Source organism: Carettochelys insculpta, chromosome 11, assembly GCF_033958435.1.
Source record: "Carettochelys insculpta isolate YL-2023 chromosome 11, ASM3395843v1, whole genome shotgun sequence".
NCBI lineage: Eukaryota > Metazoa > Chordata > Testudines > Carettochelyidae > Carettochelys > Carettochelys insculpta.
In genome coordinates, this window is record NC_134147.1 from 6,810,234 (window position 1) to 6,835,636 (window position 25,403).

At 41.0% G+C, this 25,403-nt stretch overlaps 1 protein-coding gene across 3 annotated transcripts in view; it reads right to left on the bottom strand.

Moving 5' to 3' along the window:
• Positions 1–2,578: 2,578 nt before the first annotated feature.
• The window catches only part of RFT1 (RFT1 glycolipid translocator homolog), a 37,794-nt gene continuing 14,969 nt past the window's right edge, over positions 2,579–25,403 (bottom strand). Inside the window, exons 6-12 of one of the 3 annotated variants that reach the window (XM_075005421.1) lie at positions 22,156–22,234; positions 18,138–18,188; positions 17,238–17,368; positions 14,260–14,404; positions 11,042–11,147; positions 6,708–6,957; positions 2,579–5,609 (exon numbers count right to left, since the gene is read on the bottom strand). In XM_075005421.1, the coding sequence (XP_074861522.1) occupies positions 5,445–5,609; positions 6,708–6,957; positions 11,042–11,147; positions 14,260–14,404; positions 17,238–17,368; positions 18,138–18,188; positions 22,156–22,234 (927 nt within the window). In that variant the 3' untranslated portion in view covers positions 2,579–5,444. Of the gene's footprint in view, positions 5,610–6,707; positions 6,958–8,853; positions 8,925–11,041; positions 11,148–14,259; positions 14,405–17,237; positions 17,369–18,137; positions 18,189–22,155; positions 22,235–25,403 lie in introns of those variants that run through there. The other 2 variants (XM_075005420.1, XM_075005422.1) reach the window with 2 other exon arrangements.

A 25,403-nucleotide genomic window follows, 5' to 3' on the forward strand; every position in this document is an offset into this window, starting at 1 on the left:
AACAAAATAATTTATTAGGTGATGAGCTTTCATGGGACAGACCCAGTTCTTCAGATCATAGCCATACCAGAACAGACTCAATATTTAAGGCACAGACAGCCAAAAATAGTAATCAAGGTTGACAAATTAGAAAAATTATTAAGCAAATCAGAGAGCAGAGGGGCAGGAGGAGTGGGGGGGGTAGTCAAGAATTAGATAAAGCAAAGCATGTAAAAGAGCCCCTATAATGAGCAAGAAAATAAGTCAGACTATGAACAGGAGGCAGCCAGACAACTCTCCAACACCAAATTTTACAGACCTCTGTCTTCTGAGCCCACTTTGGAATTCCAAAAGAAATTACAACTACTTAAGGAACTCCCTGCTGCTACTCAGGACCTTATTCACTCAGACACACCATCTGAGCCCCCAGCTTGGATTATTCTATTTACTTCCCAAAATCCACAAAACTGGAAACCCCGGAAGCCCTATCATTTTGGGTACTGGCACACTTACCACCGGACTATCCAATTATGTGGACTCCCTCCTCAAACCCTATGCCACCAAACACTCCCATCTATCTCCGAGATACCACTGACTTCCTGGGGAAATTACAAAACATCGGAAAAGTTCCTGACAACACCATCCTTGCCACCATGGATGTAGAGGCTCTGTGCACTAATATTCCACACGAAGACGGATTACAAGCGATCAGGAATACCATCCCTGATGTCACCACAGCCAGCCAATCTGGTGTCTGACTTCTGTAACTTTGTTCTCACCCTTCCATTTTGGGGACAATTTATACCTCCAGATTAGTGGAACTGCTGTGGGCACTCACATGGCCCCACAATATGTTAATATATTTATGGCTGACCTGGAACGACAATTCCTCAGCTCTCGTCCCCTATTACCCCTCTTTTACTTATGATACATCAATGACATCTTTATGATTTGGACCCATGGTACAGAGACTCTAGGAGAAGTCCACAGAGACTTTAACAATCTGCACCCCACCATCAATTTATGCCTCAACTACTCCAAGCGAGAAATACATTTCCTGGACATTACAGTACAAATCAAGGATGGCCTGATTACTACCACGCTCCACCAGAAAACCGCTGATCAGTATACTTACCTACAACACTTCTAGCTTGCAACTTGCACACACAACCAGATCCATTGTTTACAGTCAAGCCCTTAGGTACAATCGCATTTGCTCTGATCCTACTGAAAGACCAAAAACTAAAAGATCTCTACCAAATATTCATTAACCTGAATTACCCACCAGGAGAAATAAAAAAACAAATCAACAGAGCCAGACGAATACCCAGAGACCAGCTACTTCAAGATAGGCCCAAAAAAGCCAAGAACAGAACACCACTGGTCATTACCTACAGCCCCCAACTCAAACCACTGCAACACATTCTTAAAGACCTACAACCTACCCTGAATCAGGATGCCACACTTCAGAAGGCCCTAGGTGACAGCCTGTTCTCTCCTATAGACAACCTCCCAACCATATGATGATTCTCACCAACAGCAACAGTCTATACCACAGGAATACCAATCTTGGAACTTTTCCTTGCAACAAGGCCCGTTGCCAACTTTGTCCACATACCTATTCTGGAATACCATCACTGGACCTAACTAGGTTATTCACAGAATCACGGGCACATTCTCATGTTCCTCAGCTAACATCATTTATGCCGTCATGTGCCAACAATGCCCACAAGTTTTGTATATTGGATAAACTTCAAACTCTCTTAGACAAAGAATTAATGGGCATAAAACAGACATAAAACCACTCCTGATTCACAAACCTGTCAGCAAGCACTTTAATGGAGTGGGTCATTTCTGTTAATGGCCTGAAAGGCTGTATTTTACTGAAAAGGAATTTTCATAACAGTTTGGAAAGAGAGGCCGCTGAACTCTCTTTTATATTCAAATTTAACACATTAACACGTAGTTTGAACTGGCATGACAATTTTCTAGATCGTTGTAGGAGCTCTTTCACATACTTTAGCTAATTCTTGGACACATACCTCCCCCCGGCCATCTGCTCTCTGATTTGCTTACCTTGATAATAATTTTTCTGTTTTGTCAACCTTGATTACTATTTTTGGTTCTCTGTGCTTTAAAGATTGAGTCTGTTCTGGTATGGCTATGGTCTGAAGACGTAGGTCTGTCTCACAAAAGCGCATCACCTAATAAACTGTTAGTCTTTAAAGTGCTACTAGACTGCTTTTTTGTTTTCATAGTACACGAAAATGTTTTGACTTTATTGAAAACAGGCTTTAAAAATGTGCGTATTGGCGACATATAGGAATGAAGATGAACTGACTGATAATGACTTAATAGAACTTGTGAATCATGGTGATGACGACGATATGGAAGATGAGAAACAACAGATTATAGAAAGTAGATGGAATGACTCATGAGGGATTGAAGGCTCTGGAGGCTGCACTTGTTTACATTGTACAACAAAGGGAAGCAAACCCTTATAGACATACTGGTCTTCAGATGTTGGCGTGCCTTTGCTGCAAAGAAAAGGGAAGCTCAAACCCAAATCCCAATTACTCACTATTTTAAATAATGAATTGTTTTATTCATAAAATTACTGTGACAGGAAGTAATTTTTTGCCAGGTGACACGCACTCTGTTTTGTTCTTTGCTGGTTTGTATGCAACATTCTCACTTCACTTCCATGATTTTCATACTGAACCCTTTAATATTACAGTAATGTTAAATATTAGGTGTTACAACTATAAATGCTATATTTCTTTGTAAAGTTTGGCTGTGATGTTCTTTTCTAGTTGATGTCATGCTGTGCTTTAATTGGAATTAGTAGTACAGTACATTCAGTTTATAGATGCAGTATGTATATCTGTTCTTTCATTAGTTCTCTGTACTAACTGAAAATCCCTGTACCCGACAAACCTGCAGCCCCAATTAGGTCGGATAACCGGGGTTCTCTTGTATTCCCTTTGGCAACACTAATGGGAAAGTATAATTAACGAGCAACCAAATTACTTGTCCAACTTTGATCTGAATAGCCATGGTGGTGCTTTTCAAGAATTAACTTGTGAAGGTGATTTGCCCTTTTCACGAGATCACATTTACAAATACTCCGGATATTCAAGTACAAATGAATGGATCTGTTCAAGGCCATTCCCATCACCTGGAAGGACTGGCTCTCCTAAGATATGCAATCACAATCTATTCAATAGAGCAATGGACTTGAGTCTGAGGGGAGGTAAGAGAAGCATTCGTTAAGTCTAACAAATGAATGTACAATCAGCTCCACAAAATTGCTCACTTTTGTTGTGTCAAAGGGTTTGTCACAAGTGATCACACACCTCAGACTAAGAGAAGTGATGGCAGACACCAGGGGATTCATCAGCAGCAGGTGAGGAACCTGCTTATCACTTCTGGGCGCCATTCAGCGGCTTTGGTTATACTTTCAGAAAAAGGAGGTGCAGCCAATGTGCACCGTATTCAAGAAATAAAGTTCAAATGTTGCCTGGGCCACCTGCTGGGCTAAGAGGAAGAGCTGGTTCCATCTACTGGGAGGAAAAGCAGAAGGAGTCTGCATCAGACCAAAAGGAAAACTGAAGACTGGCTAATGCTGGGACAGACAATATCTTGGGGAAGGACTAGGACCAGTCAGGTAAGCATAGTGACCACTGGGTCCTTGCTCACATGCACAAGGTCAAACTGATCACCATATCTGGGATTGGGAAGAAATTTTCCTCTAGGGCAGTTTGGCCAGAGACTCTAGAGGTTCCTCTGGGGCATGGAGCAAGGACAAGTCCTTTGGGCCATTTAGAAACAAGACAATAAAATCCATCAAAGACAACTTAGTCCCCAGGTTGCTCTCCCACCCCAGCAGGGGCCCAGTGCTGGAGAGAATAGCCTGCCATCCTCAGAGAGGGACACATCGTGAGCATGCCCACTCCCTCCTTCCCCGGATGGAAGGGAAATGGCCAGGTGGGCCAGTCCAGGGGAAAGCAGGAAGCACAGAGACACTGGTACCATGCCCTCTACCAGGATGTGCCTAAGGACCAGGCCAGGGCTTTTGCTCTGCTACATCCCACAGTTCTACCACACTGCTATGCTCATAGGGGCCGGCTCTGGAAGGGGCAGTCAGTGAACCCATTGGCATGGCCCCACCATACTTGGGCTCAGAGACTGGCACTGAATTCAGCACCAACGGTCCCTTGCTGCAGAGGAAGCCACTATGCAGCAAGTCTCCAAGAAGCTCTTGCCTTCAGCCAGCTGTTTTCCAGGAGCTGGGGCCAGAACCTGCTCTCCTCTCCAGTCTGCCCCAGCTGTGCTGCTTTCTCCTCTCTCCCAGTTTGCACCTCTGAGGGAAGCGCTGGTTTGGTCCACAAGAGCTCATCCACCCTGTGTTACATGGCATAGGTCTGTACATCCCATTGCAGGCCCTTTGGGAACACGATGAGGGGATGGGCAGTTGGCTGGGCGCCATAGCCCGGCTACCACACACATACCCCACCAGCCAGCTCTGACTGGGGCTGAGCTGCCCTGAATGGGTCTTCCCAACCCCAGCTGGCTCCCTGTAATGTGGCTTCCTGCCCCAGGGCTACGCTTGGGCACGGCAGGCTGCCAACAGGTCTTGCTGCCACCAGCAGGGCTCTGTTGCGCCAGGCACAGCTTGAATTCTCTGGTCCAGCAACATCCATTGTCCTTCCGGAGGAGGGATGTTGCTGGACGAGAGTGCCGGTTAAGGGAGTATCAACCTGTATTAGGAAATAGGGGCAAACATATTACTGTTTAACTGCGGGATTAATCATGATTATATTTTTAATTGTGCAATTAATCGCAATTAATTTTTAATGGCTTGACAGCCCTTTTCACAACATTAGTATATTCATTTCTTTGTACAGCATAATGCTGTTTCTGTGTAGTATTAATTCACTATTATATTAGTTCATGCTCTACCATCCAAATTACCTCACTTACTTTGAAGAACGATTCATTCATTTTAGTATTTGACAGATGTGTAGAAGAAGGTTAAAATCTAATTCTTTAACACTTTCACACTTGGCAGTGACACTGGTAAGAATGGGAATTCCCCCTCATGGAAGGTTTGCACCAATTTAAGCCCTAGTTACTTCATTCATTAGTTAAAAACAAGGTTAGACAAACCTCTTCAGAAGGAAGGAGGCTTTGATAAGCATGACGAGGAGAATTATCCAGCTCAGGGTTGGTACAGTTTGTGCTGGAGGCTGAATATGAGTTTAAATTATTTGACAACTGAAACTGTATCTGGTTGACAAATATTTCCATTTAAGCTCCACAGTGTCAGAAATATTCCACAGGAGTCTTTTTAAAGAGCCCTTTGCAAGATGCCACTAAAACTTATCCTATGCATATTTTATACATAAAATGTGCCTTTGTATCAAACATATACATACATAAGAATTAGTCTGTACATGATCATTTTATGTTTCCTTCTTGGCATATTGTGACAGGAACTGAGTTCTAACAAAGTTAATCAGTTGGGTCTCTGTAATGAATACAGTGGTAAGCGTTGCAGCAAAGCACACAGCTCCCACAGTGATGTGAATCATCCTTGCCAGCCAGCCTTTATCACAGCACAAGAATACCTACAAAGAAAACAAAGTAAGCAAGCAGTTCTAGAAAGATTACTGGCAGAGAGGTGGATACTCTGCCTCATTGACAAATGTGATCTGGTACTTCTCTTGACCACAGTAGCAGTACAAATGAGGTGATCATCTGGCTGCCAGTCCTCACACAAGGCAATCAGACAGATTTGGCTAATATAATTTTAACCTACAAAATGGCTATTAATGGCCATGTTTATATTTTTATAATACAATTTCTATGAAAATATACAAATAAGCATTTGATTATCGTGGGAGTCATAAGCCATCATACACCATTCTCTATGCACACATGAAGTTTATCAATATACTTAAGAAACTATTCTCATCTGACAAAGCGGGTTTTTGCCCACGAAAGCTTACGCTCCAAAATATCTGTTGGTCTATAAGGTGACACAGGACTTATTTTCTTGTTATGCGTTAAGATTAAGGTACACATCGTGCCTTCATTTCTGCAACCATATATCAACATACTTTTAAAAGGAGACTCTAGTGGGATTCTGGGAATCTCCTTTTCCAATACACAAAGATATAGTTTCAGACCCTACACAGCCAGGGGATATTCGACTTAATTCATGTAATCATTACAACAGAAAATCTGCAGCTGGTGCAAGACTGAATTTTGCCCATCCTCCACACTGGGCAGGTGTGGATGGGGAAGGACTGCCACGTACTGAGGAAGAGAGCCTGGAGATCAGCGGTGAGGGGTAGAGAGAATTTTTTTTGTAACCATTGGGAGATTAGAGATATTGAAATAAGAGCCAAGAAGACTCATCAGTAAGCACAGAACAGGATTATGGTAAAAATGGCATGGTTAATTCCACTATCAGACCCCTGCCACAGGACAGTGTTAGATATCCTGTACACACGCATGTACCACTACGTATGGTAGCATCTTACACAATAAATTGCACTTATGTACCTTGTCTCTCATACACATATGCAATTTTAGCGTATGCTCATAATCTGCTTGTATGCCCTTACTGAGATCCACATAATGAAATAACTAATTATATGTTCTAATGATCAGATGAGCAAACTTTCACAAGAGTAATAGTGAAATCTCACACACACACTCACCTCTGAAAAAACTGTGATTGTTCCACTTATGATATACACAAAAATTAGTGATGTCGAGAGTAGCAGCCCTTTCAAAGGTCTGTAACAGCTCTCTTTGAAGTAATTGTAGATATAGTGAATGCTGTGTGCTATTCTAATACTCATATTGAAGCAGTTTGCAAGGATAAAACCTACGCTGCCTTGCCACTGAGTCAAGAAATAAGACACACACAGGAATGTGAAGGACAAGGCCAGCATAACAAAATTAAACCTAAAGGAAAAAGAGAAATATGTTAAGCAATTTATCTAGTGAAAATATTTATCCATTAATACCTATGCCAGAAAGAATCCCACAATTTTTCCATTAAAAGAGAATTAAGTGATTAATTCTGAACAAAAAACAGTAGGGTAGGGATAAAATTAAGATGTACTAATAAAGAAGGGTATGAAGGAAAACAAAGAGCGAGCCATATTAAGTGTGAGAATTTTAATTTTTAACAATAAACCAGATAGTTCTGATCGTCAAACCTTGCAAGAGAAGATTAAACCAACTTGCAAAATCTCAAGATTTCTACCATATGTTAAAATTTCCTAAACAAGAATGCACATTCATAAATTTCTGTAAACTTTGGTTAAAAATTTTACCTCACTCACAAATTAGGACTTTGAAAATATTATGCAAGTCAGGTGGTTCAGTCTAAAATATCCGTTTATGAAAAGCAAGAGCAGAAAACCTTCTAACAGGTTGTTGTTGCACACCATTGAATAAAGGGTTGTTGCACATTTTACTAAGGCCAGCACTGTGTTAAAGAGAGGCATGAAAGAAATTGGGAAATAAAGCCTAGATCTTAACAGAGCAGAAAAAGATTCTGATTCCAAAAAAAGCAGAGCCAGATGGTCATTAAAACCTAATATGCAAGTGGATAATTATAGCCTACTTAATTTCTGAGACTAGACAGCTTTTCAAACTAGTCAATATTGGGGAAGTAATATAGTCTAAATAAAAACTCTATGTTAAGCAATATTCATCTATTTTTATTTGATTTGAATTAAGTGCAGTGGTGATTTAATACATACGCACACGCACCCCATTCTCTGCATGCACTTAACAATCTATTAATTTTCAGGTAGCACGCAGACTCAAGGACCAATCTCCCAGCTTGTTGGACAATTGGTGACTACAACATTGTCATGTAACACACCAACAGGCCAGCCTGAAGGCCTAAAGGCCTTAAAGAGCACCCTGCAGGCCTCAGAAAGCAAGAGTGGGACCTTCCATTCTTGTGGCACAACCAAGTTCACAATGCTGTATTACAGCTTTGGACCCCATAAACATAAACATGAGATAGCCGTATCAGCCCGACACCTGCATTTAGACACGGGAACCTAGAGAGAACCTGTAACCAGGACAACCTGGGCTTCAGCCCTGTGAGAACATCAAAAGTGGCATTGAGCCAGTATACACATACCCAGTTAATAGCTAAGGGATAAAATCACTGTGAGGTCCCGCCGCTAGCCAATTCTCACTAGAGACTCTCTGCCTCAAGGGTACCTTGGCAATTCCTCCAACAACATCCCCTGCCGCCCTGATGTGAGACGCATCAGGACTGGAACTCCTCATGGCAGAAAAGGATGTAAGCATGCCAAACAGCTCTTGTCCAGACATATACAGCCTGTTGTGCTTAAGCTTGTTAATGCGTACCTCATGAATAATTTGTAATAACTTGGAGTAGATAAGGTTAATAAAGTATATTATCCCTAATCAGCTCTGTGTTGAAGTGAATCCCATGATCCTGTCCATCCTTGTGAGTTGACAAACATGAAGTATACATGAACTATACATGTAGTCAGTGTTCAGAGAGCTATATTAACTTGTTTATTCCTGCAGAAACGTAAATGAAAATTCACTTAAATTGAACTAACTTCTATTTCTTTATACTGGATGAACCTCTCTAGTCTGGCACCCTCGGGACCTGAATGGTGCCAAATGAGAGAATTTGCTGAACCACAGGAAATCAATATTGTCTAGCAGCATTTCCACTGCTTCCAGCGCTATTAGAAAATATTTAGGGGTAAATTACAGCTAAGTAACAGCATGGAATATTGAGAGCCAGAACTGGTGGCTGCAAACAAACATTATGGGACCATGAGAAACTTGGCCACACACCTGATAAGTGGTCATCCAGCAAACTAAAAGCATGCTGGCTTACGGATGTTGCTGGACTAGAGAGGTTCAACCTGTAATATCCATAGAAAAATATCTATTTTAGTTGATATGCAATCACCCTGAATTGCAACATGTTCATTAGTTCACTAAAAATCACACCCATAAAGATAGCTAAAATAAATATAACTCATAACTAATTAATAAAAACAGGTATTAATTCAACTTTATAGCCCTAGTCTAAAAGACTGGAGTGAACAACTTCAAGGCAGCTTTGGTATAGCTGATAATGACAAGTCCCACTATCTTCCATTACATGAACACTCTGCAGTCATTGTACTTCCCAATTAAACATAGATCACGACACTACAGCCTACAAGGCATATTATACATCTAATAAAAACTGCAAATTTAAAATGAGATGAAGATAATATAGCACTTTTTTCAAATCAACAGAAAATTATTTGACTGTGACAGCAATTATTCTGCTATAGGATTGTGGTTAAAATGCAGCACAGGCTGTCATATTTTTATTGCTCTGCTCTTAACGTGCAAGAGCTCTGAGGAAACAGGGACAGTTCAGTGGTTACAGCCATGGTGTCCAATATGTTCGCCACTCACCACATGCAGCGAATAGGACATAGCATTGTGGCAAATACAGGGGTGGCCAATGCGTGGCTCTTGAAGCCTTGAAATGTGGCTCCTCCTGAGAGCTGCACATGGGGAGTGCCATCCAGCTGCTCCATGCACGCATCCCTACCACTTGGTAGGAGAAGCCCTTGGTGGTAGCAGCTCCGGCAGCGGCTCTGGTGAGTCAAAGGCCCTGAATCAGAATGTGAGGCTGGGGATGCCTGGCTCTAGCAGAGGGTTGTCAGTTAGGGTGGGGGGCTGGGATTGCCTAGCTCTGGGGGACGACATTTATTTAGAGGGGGGCCTGGGAGTGCAATATAGATGGCAGATATTGGATAAAAATCTGAAGGCCAGAGTTGAGATGCTCAGTCAGTGTGGAATATTTGCCTGATTTCAGGGCCTGAGTAAAAGATAAAGATTGCAAAGTGTCACACTGATGTCTAATATTAATAAATGGATCATTTGATAATTTCTTGTTTATATTATTTACTATAAAATACCTGTTAATATTCTTACATTATTTAATAAAGTTTTGCATAGTATAATGTGGCAAATATGGAAAGACAACCACCACAAGTGTGGCGATCTTTGAATTCCTATTGGACACTGCTGGGTTACAGTACTGGCCTTGTAAACCCAGGGTTGTGAGTTCAGTCCTTGAGAGGGCCCTTCAAGGTTCTGAAGCAGGTTAGATTTAAAAAAAAAAATCTTTGAGTGATGGTGTGAGTGCAGGGGACTGGACTCGATGACCTCTCCAGGTGCCTTCCAGTTCTCTGAGATACGTTTGTTTTCATGAGTGAAATTCAGTTTGAAAACTGACATCTCAACAAGATGCCTAGATTGCTAAAAAGACACGAGCAGGCATACAGTTTCACTAAGGCAGGCAATTAACCCAAACGTGTTAAAAGTTAGTTTACATTATTACACTTAAAAGCTAATTTTAAAAGTTGCAAATTTGGGGATTACTTTGATGAACTGACATAAAAAGTTCACAATTGGAAATTAAGATTTTAATTAAAATGTCTTTTAAAATGGACATGGCTCAGACATTCAGACCTATAAAGTCTGCTAATTTAATCTAATAACGACTTTCGACATACTATGGATGTTTAAAATCTAATGTGAAAATTTTCTCTGTGCCAAGTTACATTATAAAAATCTGTTTCCTCAATACCGAATGTTTACCAATCCAAATGATGACTATTTTTATATTACTACTATAATTATTTTGATAGTCCTCATATAGCCAACCATCTCATCTTTAAACTCACCAAGATGTCATGAGTTGGGGGAAAAAAAAAAAGACTAATTTTTTCCACCAACATTAGAGCTTTTTTTTTTGGAAAAAATTGGAAAAACTTGAAGTTTAAAGATTATTATTTAATAAGACAGCTATTTCATGATGTACTATAAAAAAACCCAGACTTAAAGGACATACTGTCTAAAACCACTGTCTTTTGTGCGGGCAAATATGTCACACTTGCCTGGAATTAGTAAGATAATAAGACATACAGGACTGTGTGGTTTTTGTACAACACACAATTTAAGCCTTCTTGCCTACCTGTCTACCTCTTCTTTGCACATAGAGGCAAACGTGAAACATTCTGTTACTCCATTGACAGCAAGAAGTAGGACATATAAAGAATAGCAGCGCAGGAGACCTGGACCTAAAAACAGTAAAATAATAAATTAACCCATATTCCCCCAAAGCTCACGCATATACTTCACATATCTACAGGTTCTCCAAGATCAGACCTACAAACGTTTTCAATTATGATTTTACCATTACAGCTACTTTCAAGTTCAATCTGCAGTCTAAGTCACACAAACACGTTCCTATCAATACCATTACAAGACAATGAATAGACTAAACCAAAAACCCAGGACACCATCTGTAACTCAGATCTATTTTTTCCAGAGCCAAAAGCATATTTTAATAGCTGATTTTGTTAATAAAGGTGAAAGCTTGTTAAATCTTAGCATTGCGTATTGTAAAGGACTTGAAAAATAAGTCTGAACCTAATCCTCAAGAACTGGAAACAAGGGAGAATACAGATGCAACCCAGGATATATCGTCATAAGAAACAGACAATACTAGGAATATACTAGGAATTATGTAAATATTTTTATGGGACATAGATAATTTATAAATGAATTGCCTGGTTATTCAACTAACAGTATTCAAAGGGCAATGTTTCACACGACGAAGTTCCTATATCTTCCTTGTAACACAATGTGTTGTAAGATTTTCCATTTTCCTTGTGCTTTTTAAGTACTAAGGACTATATTAAAACAGACACACTTGTGAGTCAGATTATTAATAGCCTACTGTGGCACTGTCAGTGTCTCCAGATTGAAGTGAAATGTCACAGGATGTCTGATCCTTTAACTGAATTGTGTCCACCTACGTCCCAACCGAGAAAGATTAGCGAGGGGTTGGATGTTTACAAAATCAGGCAAGTAGCTCAGCTGGGGAGAGATCTACCAATAGCAAGGCGGCTCTAACAAGGAACCTATAGATAGGGTAGGGGTAGTAAAGTTTCAGGAAGTGGGCTGGCATCTGTATCAGGCACTAGAGTAGGGTGCAAATGGCCAACAGTGTGACAGCATAAAGGGAATACACAGGACCCCAGAGCAGATCTTGGATTAGGGGTGGGGAAGGTTTAAGTTTATCTTGTATTATGCAGAAGAAAGCCAGGAGAAAAAAAGACCCAAACCAGTCTCTTGGAGCAGTATCAATCCTTCTTGGGCTGCACTGAAATTGTTAAACCACCAAAGGATCAATCTGAAACCCAAATCATCCCCAGTGATTACTGTTTTGAATCTAACAGCACTGAATATATATAAAAATAAAATAAAATAAAATAAATAAATAAATAAATAGTGACAATTTCCCTTGTCAACCCCTGGGGCTCCCTGTGCTTTCTGGCGGTTCTTTGTTGTGCCTCAAAGACTCATGGAAACCCCTTATCGGCCCAGGCCTTTCCAGAGACAGGTGTCTCCACTTAGCAAGTCATCCTCATCATCAGCAAGTCCCGAATGGGGAGATTAAAGCCAGTCCCCTTGCAGGCCCCAGCCTGCTCCAGTGGAGTAACCCTCTGGGGAAAGGTGGGGGGAGTCCAGACCCACCCTCTACTCTGGACTCCGGCCCAGGGTCCCTAAGAGGACAAGAGGCAGCTGGCAGGGCCTTCACCACTGCCCCAATGTAGCAACCTCGCCCTGGGCCACTTCGCCCACCGCTTCCCCCTGGTACCTTCTCGCTCTTCTTCTGCTCTGCTCTGCTTCTCCGGTGCACCTTCCAAACCCTTCCCCCCTACCACCAGGGGCACAGCCTTTTTTAGGGAGTGCAGGGCCTCAGCTGACCACAAGTGCTGATTAGACTCAGCTGTGGCTAATTGTTAATGGGGCCCCCAGCTGTCTGCCTTAATTGGGTTTACTCTGGGAACAGGAAAGCATTCCCCCACCAGCCTGTATACCTGTCTTCTTGCAGGATTCTGTAGCCCACAGGCAGCAGTCTGCCACAAAATAAATAAATAAGTGATGGCTACAGACCTGCATAACTTTATAGATTTACAAATAATGGCATATTCAACACAAATGCAGTTTTCAATCAAACGTTTCTGTCAGTCTTTAAAAAAATTAACCTCCCTTCCACAAAGACACAAACATACCCATCTCTGAATAAATACCAGAAGACATAGCTCCACATTGTTAACTTTTGAATATTTATTAGGAGTCTCATAATACTTGGTATTTTCTTCCATCTTTGGTTCCTGAAATCATGTAATTAAGCAAGCATCTCTGCTTTCCATTTTTTAAAAAAAGCAAGCATGTAGCCTTCCTGGTTGAAAAAACAGTTTACAACATGATCCTAAAGACTCAGAAGTTGGAAGACATATAAAAAAGTACCCACAATATCTTCTTAATGGGGATTGAAGAGGATTGACTCATGATTTATGATCTCTTGGGGTTGGGAACATTGCATGATGGAATAACCAAATGCATATTATTTTTAAACTACCTTTCCATTACATGATCACTAATTAAACTCTCCACCAGATTAAAATTTTAGATAACCACTTATACGAAGAGGCTGAATAATAAAAAACAGATTCTGGACTCAAGAAGGCAAGTAACCCACCGAGTCTCTCATAGCTAGGGGACGTATGGACAAGGGAGGAATTTGCCATTAAACCCCTATCAAATGTGATTTGAAATGAAGGAGTATAATCAAACCCTACAGCTCCACTGATGAACTGGACACACAAAAAAACTGTATAAAAATACATGTGCAGCACCTTTCTCAAAAATAATATTACAAACGTACCATTTAACTGCTACATAAAGCTAATAGTGCAACAAAAGGAATGTCCCCTTCCAAACTATAAACCTGCAAAAAGAATAAAACTGAACCCTACAAACTAACTTCAAATGCATCTAGTGCCATAGTGATGGCTTCTAAGTAATGGCAGTCCCAGAAATGACCTGGCAAAATGGTTCCCTAGAGCTACTAAATTCTGAAGTTAGGTGTGCACTGCTGAACAAGTGGATGACGAAGATTGTCCCGAAGTGAGGACAGTGCATGATGCTGTAGACTACAATGCAGAAACTCTGCAGGGTATTGAGTATTTCAGTTTCTCATCCTTGAGCAGATAGAAGTGCTTTTCCACTTGCCACGTAATTTAGTCCTTGACCAATGTGCGATTTGCAAAACACCTCAACACATTTGCAACTTCTGTTCAGAAAGCTTTCTCAAGCTAGCAATAAGTGATTAGTTACCTGATCCCAGACTGAGCATTGAACCTCCATAAATATCCAGAGCCAGTTGAGAATACGCATAGCCAAAAACCATAATGCTAAGGCCAACCAGAAGCATGAGTTTTAACAGCGATTCTAATACTGCTGCAGCCATTTCAATGTCATCCTGGAAAAAGAAATTTACAAGTGACCTGAATCAAACTACAAAATTCTGCAGTTTATTTTGATGGACATTTTCCCAAAGAATTATTTCAAAGCAATAAAGAACTACTACTGTGTTTTAGAAATATGGTAAAGTTTTCTTTAAGCTTTGAGTTATATGTTTAGTGTGTACAAATATATGAACTGTCAATCTTAACATAATTGTAATGTACCTACTATTGTCCACGTTCAAGGCTCCAGACACTACATTAAGCCTCACTACATACCTGGTAAAGTAGGTGGGTAAGTAGTGGCAAACTCAAAAGGGAAAAATATTTTTCCAAGGCCACAGTAATTGAGTGGCAGAGGCAGGATTTTTACTGCTGTGCAGGAACATAGGATTTGCCATTCCAGAATAGTCTGTTACCTCCAGTGTCCAATCTGTAACAGGGGCCTACCCTACATACTTGATAGAAATTTGAAAATTCATAATACCCTTGGCCTATTATGCCTTGCTGAACGTGAGAAAGTATACGTTACCCCGGCACCATTCAAGCAAAATACTGAAGCAAGAAATTTCATTAACCTTCTTTTATCACATGTAACAAGTATTACTGAAAATAAAATACCCAGATACATTATCTGTAAATTCCAGGGCTGAATTTTATTTTTTATGTAGTACTAGAAGACTCACTCAGAGATGCTCAGGTCCTTAACTCAATTTTTGGTTTTTTGGAAAATAAAAATGAAAATGTACATACTTCATTTAAATCATTGCTCTAGGGTGGAGCTGGGGATGAAGGGTTCAGTATTCAGGCAGCCCCAAGGAGAGAGGATTACCCCAGCCCTCTCTTACTGCAGCAATTTGGGGTCAGGTGAGAAGCACCTCTCCGTGGCTGCTACAGCACTCGCAGGCACAGCCAGGGTACGGGTGTATATTCAACGGCTGTGGCAAGTCCAGGTTCATCTGCCCCTTGCACTCTCCAGCCAGAGTGAGATATGCAGCAAATTGCATACTTTTCCCTCACTCTGATGAAGGGGAAAAGCCTGCAAATGTCCCCATATGAATCTGGGGGAGCTTCAAACCCTGCCCTCCCACAGCCATTACCCTCTTTTTAAAGAGTGTCTGGGGGATTGGAGGCTCAACGCTGGGGTAGTAACGAATGGGGGAAGGAGTCCCCCAGACAGCCCTTTTCGCCTGCTTAGTGACTGTCTCTTTTCTGTATGGTCTTATGAGGTGCAATCCCATTCCATTCCAGGTACATCCCATTGCCCAGGCACAAACAAACCCTTACATTGCTTTAAATTGTGAAAAGAAGATGCTTATGCCAAATTTGGTGATCCTAGCTCTTACTATTTAGGAAGCATTTGAACAAACACACACAGAGACAAATTCTCTCAAATATACAGTAGATTCCTCATTTAAACTTGCATCTATAATTCACTTTAGTCCTCTCATTCTATCGTTATTTACCACCAAGAAAAGACAGTACAATTCAGTTTTTACCATGTATTTCAGCATCTCAAATCAGAAGAGTCACGTCTGATTCTTTTATTTTCAATGCTAAAAAAATCTTTGCATTTTAACACAGCAAATGGAAATACAACTAGAATACGTGTTTGGTTCTACAGACTTTCCAAGTGTTGCACAAAGTAAGTATGCGCATACATTTTTGCCAGTACGGCATACATTTTGTGTGTTATCCTATATTAAGACAACCTGAATGAGATGTGTACATATGTGTTGGGTGAGATTTATGCAAAACTATTTTGCAGTGTATTAACACTGAAGAAATACCATGCTATGGAGTTTTGGGAAATACCATGCTATGGAGTTTTGTTCCCTTTATTCATGTTTTTACTTAAGAGCATGAGATTGGTCATATTAGGCCATACTCGTGATTCATCTATCACAGTATCCTGTCTTCCGAGAGTGGCCAGTGCCAGATGCTTCTAAAGGAATGAACAGAGTAATTATTGAGTGATTCATTTATTGAGTGGTCCACCACACTCATTCAGTCCCAGCTTCTGGGACACCGAGAACAGCAGGTCAGCCTGCAAGCCTGACCACTCTATACAACAGTCATTGATGGACTTATCCCCATGGACACATCTAATTCTTTTTTGAACCCAGTTATACTCTTGGCCTTTACAACATTCTGTGGCAAAGAGTTTCAGTTTTGCAGTGAACTGTGTGAAGAAACACTTACATTTTAAACCTGTTGCCTATTAATTTCATCAGATGACCCCCTCACACCCCTGTTCTTCTGTTAAATATAGGGGTAAATACTTACTTTACACTTTCTCCATGTTGCCCATTTTGCTCATAATTTTATAGACCTCTCTCATATCGCCCCCTTAACCATCTCATTTCTATATTGAAGTGTCACAGTCTTTTTCTCTCTCTGTCTACATTAAAGCTGTTCCACACCTATAATTATTTGTATCACCCTTCTCTGTACCTTTCCCTAAACATTCTATCATATCTTTTTTGAGGTAGGGTAACCTATTAGCACTTATCAGCTGGCTTAGCTTAATACTCCTTTCCCCCTCCCCAACCTTTTTTTTAATTCTCTTCTTCACTTCTATTTACAGCTCCAATCCTCCAAGAACTTTTTTAATCACGATCCTGGAAAAAATGAAATTAGATTTGGTATCCTAATTAACCAAAATAAATTAAGAAATTTGACCACATAGATCTCTTTATCCTAACTTTTACACTGACTTTCTCTTCCCCAAAACACTGACGGAAAATGTACTCCTGTAGGAATTGTTAGTTCTTTTATGATTTGGTTTTTATTCATGTTAAAGCAGTTGTATTGCAAATATTTACTAATTTGAAATTACACTCAACATACTTGTTTTTGTAGCTTTACTGCCGTCCCTCTTTCCAGCACTTTAGCAAAGAAAACATAAAAACTCTCTTCTATTGGCAAAAAGATAAATCTAGCCACCAGAGAACCAAGGTTGTTCACTATGTCATACACACCTTAAACAAAAGAAAACAGAGAAACTGTATATTAACTTTTATAAAAAATTTTCAGCTTCCTAAATCTTTAAAAGTTATACGCACGAAACTTCTTTTAAGCAGGTATTTCTGCTGAATGTTGATACTGTCTAACAATATGTAGTAGAACTCTTTTAAAATAAGCAATATTCCTATTCTTGAGGATTTTGGATCTAAATATATTGACAGCAGTAAATCTCTAGAACTGCAAATCTCACTTTTGGACAGACAGAAAAGTTTAAGCAACACTGTATGTGTAAAATGCCCCTCAAATTACATTAACATTGACAGAAGACTACTAGGAAAAGCTTGAGGTAAGATCAGCAACCATTGTACAACAAATACTGTTTTGCTGAATGGGTATGAAATCAGGACCTCAATAAACTCAAAGAAAGCGGAATAATTCTGTTCAAATGCAAGGCCCTTTTTTGTTTTCATTCTGAGAGAGAAATGAAGGCAGCAAATGCCCCAAAAGACGACAAAGAAAACTTTTTAAAATGCTGCTTAAGATACGCTGTACAATAGCTAACGTTCTTGCCTTTTCAAATAATAGGAGAAAACTAAAATTAAAACATTTGCGCAAGATCGCTCTATATACCTTGCATTTCCCTGTGATTTCAGGACAAAGTCATTAAGACTTTCATACCATCTCTAAAATTCTGAAGTGTATCTTCCACCCAGTGTCTTAATTTCAACATTTGTGCAAAAAGCATAAACCAAATTTAGTTGTGTTACCCTCAACCATGCTTACCTTGGTCTCCAAAACTTAGCACATTCAAGAAAGTCATCACGTATCTTTCACCTATATTCAAAACAAGAAAATTAATAATTAACAATTACTGTAACTTCCTATATCTTTTTTTTTTGAATTTGTATTCTCACACTTCTACAAGGCAATGTAGTGAGGAAGCCAAAAGGAAAAGAAAAAAAAAAAAGGCACAAATCCTCAAGAATGACTATTATATACAGTAAACTCTTGTTTATCCTGTATGTGATCAACCAGAACTCTCAGATAACCGGCATAATGGCAGCAATGTGGGTTCCCTTTTTTTCCCCCTTCACCTGAGTGTCCCAGGGTGCTGTGTGAGCACGCTCCAAGGCTGAGCAGGAGCGCCCCCTCTCCCCCCGGGCTCTTTGCACCACCCGCACTGTGATGTCCTCCCAGCAAGCAGCTCCTCGCACTGCCCAGTGGCGTCCACTGCCCCACAAGTGACTCCTGCTGTCCCTACCAAAATGTAAACAGGGCACTAGCTGAGCGGGAGCTGGCAGTGGGGGATGGGAGGAGATGAATTTTCTTATTGGCAGGGGCACTGACCACTGCCTGTACCTTCCCCCAGCAGCTCTCCATTAACTGGAATATTTGAATATCCATCAACCACTTGGTCCCAGGGTTTCCAGATATTAAAGAGTTTACTATACACCCTTGGCCTGGCATGAACTGACATCAGTGAGAGTTGAAGGGTTGAGCAGCTCTGGCCCAAAGTGTTGAGCTGGATAAACAGAAATACAAACAACAAATCTGAACAGAACATTTTGCCCTCACTGACCAGTAAAGAAAAGTAACTGTTCTTGAATTAAAATGATCATGTCTTCTGCAGCCCAGAAATCAGCAGCAATGTGACCAATGTAAAACTTTCACAACAATTCCAAATTGGATCAAACACGAACCAGATTTCTTAAGCTTCAGATCAATCATATATTTCAGTAAATATTCACTAGCTTCTTTATTTTCATTAATCTTTTAAAAAACTTACTTTCTCTCATTCAAGATATTGGATACTCATTACATACAACAAAGCTTTAACTAGAAAAGAGGCAAGAAAATGAGGAATAAAGAGGGACCTAAACTGGGCTAATATAAATGATATTCCACACTTTCAGTAGACATGCACTCAAACATTGAGCAACAGAAAATCCTAAGTGTACATCTACACTGCAGCAGAAACGCAAAATTCAAACTCAGGCTCACGCCTAACACCCTTCCATCCATGCAGGAATCATGCTAAAACCAGGGCTCAGGCTAGAGGCGGGGTGGAGGGAGGTCTGATCATCAGAGATTCAAAAGGTACCTAGCTGATTAGCAGAGAGCCCACACCCAGCACGGCCAACAGCCACCGTGGCAAAGTGGGAGGGGGCCCAGATCTGTGCCCCAGAGGGGCAGGGCCAAGGGTGGAATGGGCAAAGCAAGGGCAGTCTCCTTTAGCGGCTCCGGAACCACGGCGACAGGCCCCACCACCACCGTGTGGAGCAGTGCTACTGGCACTTCAAAGGGTCCTGGACTCCAGCCACCACTGCTGAAGTAGAAGCAGTGGCAGCAGGTAGAGCTCCACGCCCTCTTGAAAGATCAGGCCCCAAAGCCTCCCTTTGCTCTCCCCCCACCAACTGCAGGCTACCCATAGCCGCCAGCAGATGTTTCTACTGATGGTGCACATCTGTACATGCCTCTGTGGACATAGCAAAATGTATTCTACACATGGATGGCAAAAAAATAAAAGGGACATTTGAGCCCTGTTGCTCTGCAGTGTAGCTGGAGCCAAAACTTTCTTGTGCTATGGGAGTATGCCAAAAGCATTCCACGATCTCATGGGCCAACTTTCTTTTTCCTCTGGACAGTCAAATTTGTCCTCACCGTGCCACAATGTTCAACAATTTCCAACATGGGCATACATATCCAGGATCTGCAAATCTGACTTCTTCTAAGCCTCGGCTTACATTGCAACACACACGTCCCTGAAGTCTCCTATCAATACACTACTTAAATTTGGGAACACTGTGAAGACACCTTTTCCACTTTGTGTGAAAACAATCCTTAAATTGATTCTGTTCTATACATGCTAATTTTGGTGATCTGTGGAGTTTTTTTCCTACATTAAGCATCTGTTTTGTTTGTTTGTAAAAAGACAAACATCAGTTATGACTGATGGCCAAACTCACTTTCATTAATGTTAAGACAAATCTGAAACAATCTCCCAGGCCAAAAGGCTCATATGCTGAACCAGTGGGGCACAGAGGTTCCTCTACAACAGTGGGGCTCTCATGCCCTCTCATAATATGATTTTTAAAAGCTCAGCACGTGACAAGTGTCAAGGAGATGTCTGTGACTAAACCCACCAGATAGGTATTATTTAAAAATGAATATCTTCCTGATCAATAGTATGGAAAATGCACATAGCAACACTATATGAAAAGTAACAAACATAAATTGAAATAATTGTGACTGAAGGAGGCTTGCCAAATAAGTGTGGGGCGGGGGGCTGCTAAGTCAGTTCCTCGGAGACAAAAGGAAGCTGATGCCTCAGCTGGGTGTTAAGTTTGATAAGCCATCTCCTGATAAGTAGCTCACCTGCTGAGCTGATCACACCACTGAAGCCAACTATCTGCCCTCTGGGGCACCCCACCACCCTGTCCTGCTGAGTCAGAACGTCTAGTCTTCCACAGCAAAGTAACAGAGCTGGGCTCGCAGCCCATAGCAGAATACCACAGACACTGAGCGCAGCTCAGCTATGGGCAGGCTCAGTCACAGGGACTTGACACAGCACGCAAGTGCACAGCTCCATTGGGACCAGAACCCCAGTTAAATATGTTTTGATCTGCACTGAAGTTTTATACAGAGCAAGCTCATAGATTTTTCGCTCCATTTATTAATGAAAGAGATATGCACAACCATTCTCTCTCCAAGGTAACAATTATTTACATTCGGTTTAATAGTAAACAAAAGTTACTTCATTAAAAGTAAGAAGTAGGTTGCAAATGATAAAAAACAAATCAAAGTAAGTTACTAAAGAATACAAAAACACACCAGCCAAACTTATCACATACAATTTCTTTCCCTAATAGTAGTTTTAATTACTTTTTCCTCATAAGCTAGGCAGCCTGCTAGCTTGGGCTCAATCCTTCCCACTGTTCAGTCTCAGATGCTTCCAGCGGTCATCTTGACGGTAAACACAGGATGTCTTGGTGTCTGGCCTCTGCCAACACCCACTATTGATTAGTTCCCTGCCTATAAATACACTTTGCCCAGGGCAGGAATCCCATGTGTTCAGCTTCATCCCACTCACCAGCCCCTGGGAAAGTATCACATCCAAAATGGTGGCCTGGCCACACATCTTGGCAGGACCAACTATATCACCATCTTACTGGAAAAATAAGACTATTCACGGGCCTTCATCATGAGTTCCAGGTCATTCATTAAGTTCCTTGATTACTAATAACAGCCTTCATTAGCACATTTAGACAAACGGGTTTACACTTCTTATTTCTAACGTCAAATGCAGGAATGATACATGCATGCAAATAGAATACACACATTCAGGAGAGTACAACATCTCCAGTGATAGGTTACATGTCCCATTTTGCACATTCAAGTTAGGCATATTCATATTCATAAATATATTTCCATAAAAATATGGCACCACAATGTCACAACCTTTATAATACATACCTTGTACAAACATTACTACAGTGGTTTATAGGGCATATGTAAGGATGTGCATATGCAGGTACATATTCAGTCATACTGACCTTACAAATTTCATGCAGTCAAAAATATTCTGCCCAGCTCTAATGAAAGATCACAAAAAATAACATCCACCAATCTGCTAATGAACTCATTTCCTATTGCTGGTGTCAATGTCACAACATTAGTCTTCTGTGAAACTTTTCACCCAAGTGTTATCTATGGTTTCTAGATCTCACATTGACAGCCAAAGGAAACAATACTAACGTTTTTCCAACCACGAACAGGTACAAAAAGTGTACATCTTACTCACCCTCTGTCAACATCTGTTTCAAGAAGGATTGTTTAAAGAAGCTCCAAGTCAACTTAGCCTCCTTCCAGTCAACCACAGTCTGCAAGAAAGAAATTTTCCTATTTAATCATTGGCACTGATTTTACGAATTAGAAATGTAAGGTAACAATAGAATGTGTTGTTCTGATCATCGAGGACAACTCCATCTATTGTAACCCCCTGTACTAACCAGGGAAACCCTCTCTGTAATGCAGTAATGGCTAACCTAAAATATTCCTTAACACAACAAGAGCTCAACCACTACAAGCTGACAGACTAAGATCTGGCTCCACATTACTACACCCTACCGAATCAAAATGAACCAGAATAGCTGAAAGATTCTTCCAGGAAGCACTAGGCAGCACAGGAAGGGACTAAGGTGAAGTATATTGCAGCTGACTCCTAAATATGCACTAAGTGTAGATGCAAGATAATAGTCTGTAATATACTGTCTGAGAAAGATTTTTCTTTAGATCTGTCCTATTACCACTAAGCCTCTACCACAAGGCTAGCTGAAACATTGAGAGTCAGCTGATAAGAAAAAATTGGTTAGTGTTTACAGCTCAAACTACTGCTTAGTTTACTGATTTAGTGACAATAAACACTTAGGGTTAAACTCAGTGGGAGTCCTTTCACATTGCATTGGCTTCTTGAATACTTACGAAGGGCTTAAACCAAACAAGGCTTTCTACAAAAATTCTGATGCAGAAATTTGTAACTAGAGCTATAGCATCCTTAAAGAGATTGCCTTGTTCCGGACTAAAATAGTTTCCAAATATTAAAAACAAACAAATTTCAAACATATCCAACATAAAAAGTTTTGCAGGTATTTTACTTGTGATTCTTCATAAAGTCACATTTGTAAGAAACATGGTAAAGACTGGTTAGGTTATCTATGCCATTCCTCCAGGAGTAGCGCAGGTGTCTTTGCTACCATACAGTACATTGTACTTTGTCCCGTCTAATTTTAAAACTTAAGTATTTTACCAGTAATTCTTACCAGTTCTTCTATTTTACAACCTTCTGCAATGCCACTATTCAGACTCCGCAGCAGTCTCAATAATGCATGTATTGTTGCTACTAGTGAAATTGTCTGACTTAGTGCTGTTCCCAGGACATACTATAGTACATAAGGATTGCCAGTATTAACAACAGGAAGATTCACTTACTTGCAGAAGAACAGCAAGCAGCAATGCCAGTAGTATCAGCAGTGCAGATTTTTAATAAACAATCAACCTTACTTTACTGTGTTGAACAGATGCCTTTAGCTCAGTGGTTTTCAATCTGAGGCCAATGGGCCGCTTATGGCCATAATAAATAGGTTAAGATCCATTGCTTTAGCAGCTTTATTAAAGAAAAAAGTAGTAAGACCATGTTCCAGATTCAGAAGGTGCTAAACAGATTACTCTAAATAGACTCCTTGTTTAAACAACAGTGGAGCAAGAACAAATAGTTCCAGAAAGGAACATAATGAATACATAAGGCAGTGCTGCCACCATCACTTGGGAGTTTGAGCCCCTACAGCCTCCTTGGAGAGGCAGGAGCACACTCCAACCTTAAAATCCACCCTCTGAATCAGTGATGGGCAACCTATGGCCCACTGGGATTCTATACGTGGCCCACAGACATTTGATTTACTACTGTCCACGCACAGGGTCACCAGATTCTGCTGTTTTTGTCCGCATAGTTTTCTTCCTACCAGTATTACTAAAGTGACACACACGCAAAACAAAGGGCACATGAAGTGCAGTGCGTGCTGAATGCACAGAAGTTGGACGGTGAGAGCCATGTGCTCCCTCTGCAATGTAGCCAGACAAAGTCTCCCCCTTACAAGCCAGCTTGCTCGTTGCCCCCCTCCACTGAGGAGCACACAGGGCACGGAAACGGCTGCTGACAGCACAGTCTTTGATGCCCTCATTGAGGCCCAGATATGCTAACTTATCGTGACCCTGAGAAGCAGAAAGTACAGCTAGAAGGCTAACAGGCCAGACTGTCAACATGAGAGGAGTGGGGGGGACCCTCAGAAATCACTCCAGCTGGCATTGATCAATATGATGCACACACACAATCACCCAGAAGGGGACGTGCCCCGCCCGCACAAAAGAATGTCCTGTACTCCTAAATTGCTTATCTCTTGTCTTACAAGTGCAAACTAAGTAAGAAATGCCCTTGTAACAAACTGGTGTCACAAAGACAGACCAGTATGATCTGGCACCATAGATAAGAAAGAGAATACATAACCCAGAAGGGGTATAAAAGATGAGTCCAGCATAACTCTAACTTTGAGTGCATTCCACCAGCTTCCTGCTGGTCGGGTCAGGTGATTGCCTCCCGAGGTCCACAACTGGGGACGCCCAACCTCGTATTCTTCTTTCCGCGGAATTGAGTGACCGATCCAGCTTGGCTATGCTGGTATCGAGAGACGCAGAGAGGGTAAGATACACCCATGCTAGGTCTCTGACTTTTTTGTGCACAGCTAAAGAATTAGAGCTCTGTAACTAGTATCAAGATATCATTGTGTTAGATGGTAACAGATATCTTTGTATTGGATTGTAATGTAACTTGTAAACACCTGTACTTTGCTAGCATATAAGAAGTAAACAATAGCCTTTTGTAACCGCATGCTTATAACTGTAGCTTAATAAACTTGTAACTAGTTAAGATCCAAGCCTAACCATTTTGTTAACCCTTTTGTCACTGCAACACAGACGGCACAACAAAAAGAACTTTAACCGTTTGGTTACTACAGCCTGACCGTGGGTGAGTGTGCTAGGAGCTGCCTGCTCTAACAGTAAAAAACTGGGTTGTTTAGGACCCAGGGGAGTACCTCACCGCACATTACCTGGCCACCGGCTAACATGCATCCACAGCACTGATAACGGTTGAGTTGGCACACCCTTCAAAATCTAGGTGTGCAAGCACACACCTAGTTAACACAAGTTAACAAAATGACCCTGTCCCATGAGACAGTCTTGGTTATGACAATCTTGCAGCCCACTGAGATAAAGGAGGCCACTCATACAGCCCACTCAGCAGTCTAGGTTGCCCTGTGCTCCTGTAAATTGATGTACTTTTTCCAGCAGCAGGAAGACAGAAAATTTTTAATTCACTTTCTCAGAGTGGCTATTAAAGCACAGCAGCAGCATTTTGGACTGTACACGTATGCCTCCCTTTTGAGGCTGCATCTGCTCATGTGCACCTGAATGCTGCAGTACCACCTCACATGAAAA